Source organism: Anser brachyrhynchus (assembly GCF_964034855.1).
Source record: "Anser brachyrhynchus genome assembly, chromosome: 8".
Classification (NCBI taxonomy): Eukaryota; Metazoa; Chordata; class Aves; order Anseriformes; family Anatidae; genus Anser; species Anser brachyrhynchus.
Genome location: NC_137702.1, coordinates 6334584 through 6342990, shown reverse-complemented (window position 1 = coordinate 6342990; position 8407 = coordinate 6334584). Strand labels below are relative to the sequence as shown.

The following is an 8407-nucleotide window of genomic DNA, read 5'->3' as shown; positions in this document are numbered from 1 at the left end:
TGACAATTCCATTGTATGAAGTGGCCCAGGCAGCCTGTCAGCAGTGGTGTTAATGGAATGCGTATAAATCAGCTGGTACCATGACAATTTAAAATAAACATGACAGCTCTTCTTTCCAACACTGTTCTTTCCTAATAACAGGAGAACTTGGTGAAGCATCTTAACTAAAACGCTGCTACTATGTGCTGCACAAAATGAATGGGATGCTGGTGCCGGTTCAGATGGCGAAGATGTTTCTTCATGAAATTCAGCAACCAGAGAGACTGTAGATGATTTTCCATACCCTTGTTTTGTTCCCACATGCTTCAGGCAAACAGTGAGCAGAGCTCTTTTAAGCAGAAAAATATGAATGGCAACAAGGTGTAAATCTACTTAACTAACAATTTACTTGTGTGTGCCGCCTACAGAAAGGTCTCTTCGCATTGCTGGGCAGCTTCAGCAGTTCCTGCTAAGGTGGAGTAATTCTGGAAGCAACTTCTGAACTCGTGTATTTCACCAGTGGCATTTGTCAACTTTTTGTTAAGGCTGAAGATAATGACTCTGCTTTACCTTTGCAGACCTTTACGTAGGAAACTTGTACATGTGTAGTCTGGTAAGGCTACTTCATGCACAGTATTAAGGTTTTGGCACTAGTGAAGTTGTGGTTTGATTCAAGACCATCATGTTACAAAGTGGTGCCCGTTTCTGATACGGTAAGCTGAATTTTGCAAGTGTATGTTGATAACTTTTAATGTATTTGCTAAAAGCTTATTTCTCTATTAATTCACTCTTGCTTGAAGGCTGCAGTCCAGGAAAGTTGGAAGCTGTAGAGCTAAATTTTGTGGCATCTCTGAGTGCTGGAGAGCCTCTAAGAACATGGAGAAGGAAGCTTCAACGTCCAGTTGGGCAATAGAGGGGAAAAAAGTGATGGGAGAAAGGTGACATGCCCGAGATGTTTGGCATAGACTAGCTGGTAGCCATGTGTATGTGCACATTCAGGCCTTGCATGCTGATGTTTCATTTTCTGAAGCATTGATACCAAACAGGTTCAGCTGAGTGGAGTAATAGCAGTGTTTTGCACTGCTCGTGACAGACTGGAGTTAAACACCATGGCTCTGAGGTAATACTGCTTGCTCTGTCTGATTACTTGGAAGAGCGTTGCTGTGTGGAGGTTTTACATTATTCTGTTGACGTTTAGGTGCAGCATATTTGTGGCCATCGGAGGCCAGTTTCTTTCCTGTACACAAAATACCACCAAAAAACTGCAGTAAAATTTGAAAATGAGGCTTTTATCTGCACGGTGAGTCCATGGCTGCTTTATAGTCTCTTTCTGTTCAGTCTTCTGTGAATTAAGAGGTTTTCTTTCTGAACTCAGAGAAACAGGACCTTCTATCTTTAAATCAGGCCCTGTAGATAAGACTTCCACAGTGATAGGTGAATTAGAATGGCTACTGCATTAATTTTTGCTTTCTTGAGCTTTTGCTGCCACAGCAGACTTAATTTTATGTTTCAACAGAGATGCTGAATGATGGAACTGAGGGAAGGAAGGAAATGTGCAGAGATAATAAAAACCTAGGTCAGAAAAGGGGCAATCAGAAGTGGTTGGGAATTCCCTAAAATAAACTTCTCCAATTTTTCACTTCAGCTGCTAGGTAATGTAATATTAACTGAGGAAGGTGAATTGCAGCTTTTATATAATACAAGAGAAAAACCAGAGAGCTGCTGATGGTGAGAACCCCTGCTGATCTACTAGTTTAGATTCAAATACCTTGTGCTATGGAGACTTAAACTTGCCACAAGACAAATTAAATGGATAGCTGCAGGTATAAATACATGTATGGTTGTTATAGCCATTCACAAACTGTTAAGGAAATACTGGGTTGCTTTCAGGGTCTCATCGTAAAGGCCAGTGGTGCTAGTCCTGAGGAAAGCACAGCTTGTGAGTCCTCTGTAAGGAGAACTTGAACCCTTATTTTCTAAGAAGGAAGCTAGGTTCAGATGTTTAGACTTTAAATGCCTCTCTGTACTGTTAGGAACAAAGTTTAGAAATAGTTTTTATACCCCTTCAGTTGCAGTAAACACCAGACTACTGTTTGTAATTCAGCATTCCTCAGAGCTGGCTGGCTGAAAAGAATCCATCAAAAGTTACATTGATCAGGCTGTGCGAATATGCTGCCTCCGAAAACAGCAGCTCTGCTCCCCACCCTAGCCCACACACATTATTCTGCAGTCATCAGCTCAGCCACAAAAGGGGAACTGAGCAGCATGCATGAGAATTAGGTTCGAAGCTAGAGCCATGAATTCAACCTATAAATCAGAGGTTCGTAGGGGCAGTCTATCCTGACATTAATAATCAGTTAACAAGCTGAGGCCCTGTACTGCCTTAGTGCCAGCTTGTTTCACCTTCAGAACAAGGAAAGGAAAGATGTATGTTCTTTAAGAAGATCAGATGTACAAAGTTAAATCTTTATTTGAGAAGAGCAAATGATCCAGTGGAGTATTCAAAAATGCAGTCCAGGGCAAGGAGCCAAGTATACAGAGTGCAGTCATAAAAATAATCCCAAGAAATGAGCAGGTCCCTCTTTGTGCCTACTTGCGTACTTTATCATTAAAAAAAGGGGGTGGAGGGGTGCTGGGGAGGTAGGAAGGGAGAAGCTAGGAAGCATTATTTGCCAATAAACCGAGGTGGTCGTTTCTCCTTGAAGGCAGCCATCCCTTCCTGACGGTCTCTTGTGGGAATATTCTGTGTTTTTAAAAAAAAAAAAAAAAAAAAAAGGCATGTATTTGACAAATTTAATGTCATTTTAAAATACAAATTAATTTGGCAGTAGTGGTCTCAGACCCTTTGCAGATTGCAAGATGTACCATTGAAAGAAAAGCTATTAGGTAAATAAAGAGACTAGGTTGTAGTAGAATCACAAGCAACGTGTCCAAGACAAGATCAGAAATCAAGAGAATTACATAGAAAAAGTTTTCCATTCATTTAGTAGTCCATTTAGCATTTAGCATCAATTAACCATTTAGCAGTTAAATGGTTAATTGAGAAAGGTACCTGCTCCCAAAACCTGTCAGAAAGAACGACTATGGGAGGAATCTAATTTTAAGATGAAAACTGTTAGTAAAACTCACACTGTAATTAATGTACTGCTGAAACTGCAGGATTATACAGTTACTTCCCACTGAAGGTTATTTATTTAAGGATGGACTTTGGTCTCAGGCAGTGTCAGAGAGGCAGCTATGCATGAACAGTTAACATTATAATACAGACATCTGGAACTGCACTTGAGTTCTCAGAGCTTCAGATTTAGCTGTTTAGCTGTCTTCTGTTGTAGAGGAGAAAATACAATAGGATGCTGGGAATATCTGTCTTTAGAAAATGTGCAGTAATTACTCTTTTTGGGCACACAGTCCGAAGGTAACCTACCTGGGCATAACACATCCCTTCAATGGCCATCCCTGATGCAATATCAACCTGCAGACGAGAGGGAAGGAAAGAGATACACCTTCAAAACAAACATTCATTTTTAGTGACTGGCATGAAACTTCACTACTGTATTAGAACTGGAGTGCTACAATCTGTAGAACAAAATCCTGTATGAATTTTGTCTTTAAAGCAAATCTTTAAAAAACCCTGAAAAGGGTCTAAATGCCTTTTTTAAACAAGGATTACAGTTCATCTGTTGTAAATGTTTTTACTGTAGTAATTTCAAAGAGCTGCTTATCTGCTTCCTTTACCTCAGTATTTAGAAAAAAAATTACCTCTATTCCTCTGTTTATTGCCAGTTTTCCCATTTTCACAGCAATTGGAGCCTTTATTAAAAACAAAACCAAAAAAAAGCAACAAACTTTAAAATAATTGAAGCCACATTGGTTCACAATACAACAGTAGTTATAGTGGTAGCACTACCCTACCTCCAATTGAGTTTTTTTTATCTATAGCAATTTACAGTAAGTTAGTTAAGTACTTCTAAAATCCAATTTGTCATTATCTACAGTTATTAGATGTACACACTGCAAGCTGTCAATGTCCTGCGGGTCTGGGAGGTAAAGCTGTCCTATGGGTTAAGTAACTGGATGCTAAGTTCCTACAGAAGCTGCATTCACAAGAAAGGACAGAACTAGACTTTTTCAGGTACCAAGACTTTAATATTTCACAAAATGGAATTTCAGTTGTTTGTTCATTCTTAAGGGAAGCAGAAATTACTTCTTTGTATTGACAATACGAATAACATACTGACCTGAGGAAGGATTTCTTTAGCCAAAGTTAATGCTCTCTGGTAAGCTGCATCTCCCTCCTCATTCTGGGGCACTGCGTGATTTACTAATCCCATGGAGAAGGCTTCTTGTCCATCAATTTGTCTACCCGTGAAAATGAGTTCCTTTGCAAGACCTACTCCAACACATCTGGGCAGACGCTGGGTTCCACCTTATGACAAGAGCAAAAACACCGTTTTCCATTTCTAGAAATGCCCGTAGAAGCAACAGAATTTTTGTCTCTTTATGTAACAAGGAAGTCTGAAAAATAAAGGGATTATGTATTTCTTTTAACTATTTGCTGAACACGTCAACATTTGCAAAGCATCTGAAAGTCTTTAGCATCCTTGTGAATATTTTGATAAACTGGAAAAAGAGTAAAGGGACTTTCCTAGGTTGACAGCAAGTCAGAGACAGTACTTGGAACAGAATTCAGAGATTTCCTGGGTCACTAGAAGATGTTATTTAAACTCAAAACCAAAACAGAACACATTTCAGGTGCTCTAATGGCAAAATATTTGCTGTACAGCTGAGAAAGAGACTGAATATATAATGAAGGTACCTGCTCCTGGAAGAAGCCCTCTTGTGGTCTCAATAAGGCCCATTTTAGCTGATGAAGCTATTTAATAACAACAAAAAGAAAGTATGGGGTTTAGTTACTTTTTTCCAAGTTGCTAGAAATTGCTTAATCAACATCTGTCTCAAGAGGGATGTATAATATGGCTGCTTACCCCTAATGAAGCATTTTTATATAGAAAAATGAACCTGGGGCCCACAGTAGATGAAATATAATGGATAGAAGAATGGAAATAGAAGAAGCAAGGCTTTTGCTCCAAGTTGATTTAAGGAGGAAGTGTTAGATCTAACCAAAGTACTGATGCAATACTACATAAGGACTATTGAATCCCATCAACAGTTTTCTGGAGGAATCGTAATATTGTCTAAAAATAGGCTTTATTTTTTATGCAAGGAAATTACTTCCCCAATAGAAACCAAGCATCACAGTATCTGGACAAATGCCTACTCATTTCCTGAACTGTGTCAGTTCCTCTCTTAGCCTACTGGCTTCTAGTAAGTCAGCTATCACAAGAATATGCTCTTTTTAAAATATAGTCACTGATTACAAGAAGAACCCTACATTAAGCAACACACAAACCTGCTACTCGAAGGTCACAAGCTAACGCCATTTCTAGTCCACCGCCCAATGCGTAGCCATCTATTGCAGCAATTGTGGGTACAGGCAGGGCAGCTAGAGAAGACAATACAGATTATAGTTCCCAGAATTCTGTTGCACTCACTTCTGGAATTTTTTAAATGCCTAAATTCTAAAGCATTTAGTAGTTCTCCATTCTGACTGTCCTGCTGTTCTGACTGGTATCAGTCGGATTTGACTTTGGTATTTCCGTAGTGAGACCCAAGAAGTGAGGGGTGGGAAGTATCAGGTATAAGAAACCTGGCATTCAGCAAATACATTCAGAGGTCCAAGTCCCTTGGTTTTGGGTCAGCACAGTATCAGGAGTGCTTTTGAGTATATATTAAAAGCGGGACAACCAACGTCACTCATTTTGTCTAGCACTGTTTCCCGAGGATTACATGGAATTTTATATATAATGCTTTGTTAAAAGCAGATACTTATACGTATGTTTGTGCACTGCTCTTCATCATAGAGAAGTCAGTACTGAAATGTAATCTTGTCCTTGGAGTGGCAGCAGTATAGTTAGTATTTAGGTCTAATCAGCTCTTTTTATCAGGTCTAAGCTGGAGCCACCTGAGGAGCCAGTCAGAGACAAATTTTCCAATTGAGATAATCATTTACCTATTTCATCCATTAGATTTCTCAGCCTTTTAACAAAATGTCCAACTTCTGCATCATCCATCTTTGCACGCTCCTTTAAGTCCGCACCTAAATTGCACGAGAGAAAAAGGTAAGAATCCACAAACAGGGAAGAAATGTCTGAACTGTACTCCCTCCTGCCACCCCTCAGGAGAGACCACTTCAGAAGTCTTGAAATGCAGTATTCTGGTTAAGTAAGGTCATAGGAAGCTCTGGAATGTAGATATTTGGGTTGGAGCAGTGGCTAGGGTATGCGCTGTGAACAAATTTCAGAGGAGTACCGATGTCTGATCCTAATCCATAAAACTGGAAAACAAGGACTCCAATACCTGAGGTACCTGGGCTTAAAGGTGATTATAAATGGAAAACAAAGGGTAGCACAGAGAGGAAAGGGTGTGAGCCACAGAGCCTGTGTGGCTCACTGTCACACATCTTCACTGCTGAAGCAGAGAGAACAGGCAAAAGAGAGAATGTGTTATTTGCTACTCAAAAGCTAACCTGTTTTTCTTTTAGCATTCATTTCCAGCTGCTTTTCTACACAATCTGATCTGCACACAACCCTAGCAGCCATCAATTTTTTAATAGTAGTTTGCAGAACCTGTTACCTACCAGCACAAAATACGCCTTTCACTTCGCTCTTGAACACCACTACACGAACTTTCTCATCAAAGCGGAGCTGTTCCAGAGCGCTAAAAAGCTATGAGGGAAAGAGTACAAACAAAAGAAGAAAAACTTTAAGCACATAGATGTATATACAAAAATTATAGCAAGCTCCTAATCTATATGCCTTTTTAATTTTTCCCCCCTTTTTATTCCTCTGCAGGTGCCAGGAGTTTCCTGGAAATCACATATGTGGAACCAGCAGGAGCCTTCCATGACAGCCTCAGAAGAACAGGTCTCCCCATCTCTTTTTCACTGCCAGTCCAAGATGAACCCTTGCTGTTCCTTAAACCCTCCTGCCTGACATGGAACAAGCCAGACTCTCGCTGGAAAGTATCAACCTTGAGCAGAGCGCCAAAGCTCTGCTATGGTCTGACAATGAGTATGATTTTGTTGTAATTACTCAAGTGATGATATTAACTTGAATCTGAGTTAGCTGCCTTAAATAATGGCAGTATGTGTCTGCTCCCCTTCTGAAGCTACTGCAATATGGACATACGACAATCTGCCTCTTCCAAATGCAGTCTCTGCTGACTTTCAGCAAGAGATTAAGCCTTTGTTTTCGATTTCCCACAATTATTCTTATCACATTTAGTTACCAATCATGATCCCAAACACATTTACAGGCCAGGGCCATACTCACTTCATTTACAAATACTTTTCCCAATGAATTTCTCGCATGGGGTCGGTTCATTAGGATTTCAGCAATACCTTAGTAATAGGAGACAATTTCAGTTATACTTCATTTAATATGCTGACACAGTAATTCAGCTGGGAACTATATCTGCAAATGCTGCATCTTCTCTTCCCTGAAAACGCATGTAAGTATATTCTAATGCCATCCATTATTTTAAAAGTGGAGGTGCCGCAAAATCCAGGAAAATTAGTGACAAGAAACTGCCTATGAAATCCAGTGTTGCAAGACAACAAGATTTGATAGCATTACAGATAATACAAATAAGCAGGTGTTTAAAAAATGAACATGACATCCAAGAATGTCTTAGAAACACTGCAGGAATGGAAAAAAAAAAACAATTAGGTTTCTGGTTTAAGTACTACTTATCTCGGGTTTTAATTTACAGTCTTACTGTGTTCAATTTTCTCCTTAGTGAAAAAAAAAAAACCACCTTTAATTGCTGTTTGCATGTGGGCACCACAAACTCCCAGTTCATGCTCCAGAACTGCTTAGGAATTACAGCCCCATTTCGTTTACGGCTAACGAGCCCCTCAGGGGGCAGGACTTTACCCAAAGTTGCCAGGTCCGGGCGGCAGCACGCGACCACATCTACCTCTGCCCCCTGCACCTGTGCTCTGTAAACTGGGATCTGGGCGCTCCGGGGCGGGTTTCCAGGGCTGCGACCATTTTGTGAAGGCGGCCGCCTCCTTCCTCACCCACGGGCGCTGCCGCCCGCCGGCTCCGCGGGCCACGGCCACCCCTCGGGGCATGGGGGTACCTCGGAGGGGACCCCCCTGCCGGACGGGCGGCGGCCCCCGGCCCAGCCCCGCTTCCCCCCGCACTCACCGCCGCCCTCCCCGCCGACCAGCACCTCCGCGCCCCGCCGCGGGGCGGCCGCGGGGGACCCTCCGCGGGCCCAGCGCAGCAGCAGCCGCCCCCCAGCCCGCCCCGGCCCCAGCCGTAACATGGCGCCGCTCGGCCCCGGCCGGAGGCGGGGACGGGGA

At 41.7% G+C, this 8407-nt stretch overlaps 2 protein-coding genes across 2 annotated transcripts; one reads left to right on the top strand and one right to left on the bottom strand.

Moving 5' to 3' along the window:
• The first annotated feature begins 568 nt into the window (after window positions 1–568).
• LOC308199317 (uncharacterized protein) lies at window positions 569–7364 on the top strand. The gene is made up of 3 exons (XM_080603347.1): window positions 569–692; window positions 1178–1279; window positions 6891–7364. Exons 1-3 carry the CDS (start codon window positions 606–608, stop codon window positions 7029–7031), a joined length of 330 nt encoding a protein of 109 aa, XP_080459473.1. The 5' UTR covers window positions 569–605; the 3' UTR covers window positions 7032–7364.
• On the bottom strand, window positions 2427–8381 carry ECHDC2 (enoyl-CoA hydratase domain containing 2). The gene is made up of 10 exons (XM_080603324.1): window positions 8250–8381; window positions 7371–7438; window positions 6677–6764; window positions 6050–6136; window positions 5390–5482; window positions 4796–4852; window positions 4218–4405; window positions 3739–3789; window positions 3404–3451; window positions 2427–2722 (listed from the first exon to the last, which is right to left on the bottom strand). Exons 1-10 carry the CDS (start codon window positions 8368–8370, stop codon window positions 2645–2647), a joined length of 879 nt encoding a protein of 292 aa, XP_080459450.1. The 5' UTR covers window positions 8371–8381; the 3' UTR covers window positions 2427–2644.
• Between the last annotated feature and the right edge of the window lie 26 nt (window positions 8382–8407).

Excerpts from the sequence above, each read along its gene's own strand:
- LOC308199317 (XM_080603347.1), top strand. The coding sequence starts at position 606 with ATGCACAGTATTAAGGTTTTGGCACTAGTGAAGTTGTGGTTTGATTCA. Across the intron at positions 693-1,177 it reads TGGTGCCCGTTTCTGATACG|GTGCAGCATATTTGTGGCCA; the intron begins GTAAGCTGAATT and ends GTTGACGTTTAG. Across the intron at positions 1,280-6,890 it reads ATGAGGCTTTTATCTGCACG|GTGCCAGGAGTTTCCTGGAA; the intron begins GTGAGTCCATGG and ends ATTCCTCTGCAG.
- ECHDC2 (XM_080603324.1), bottom strand. The coding sequence starts at position 8,370 with ATGTTACGGCTGGGGCCGGGGCGGGCTGGGGGGCGGCTGCTGCTGCGC. Across the intron at positions 4,853-5,389 it reads TTGTGACCTTCGAGTAGCAG|CTTCATCAGCTAAAATGGGC; the intron begins GTTTGTGTGTTG and ends GTTATTAAATAG. Across the intron at positions 3,790-4,217 it reads CTAAAGAAATCCTTCCTCAG|GCTCCAATTGCTGTGAAAAT; the intron begins GTCAGTATGTTA and ends TTTTTAATAAAG.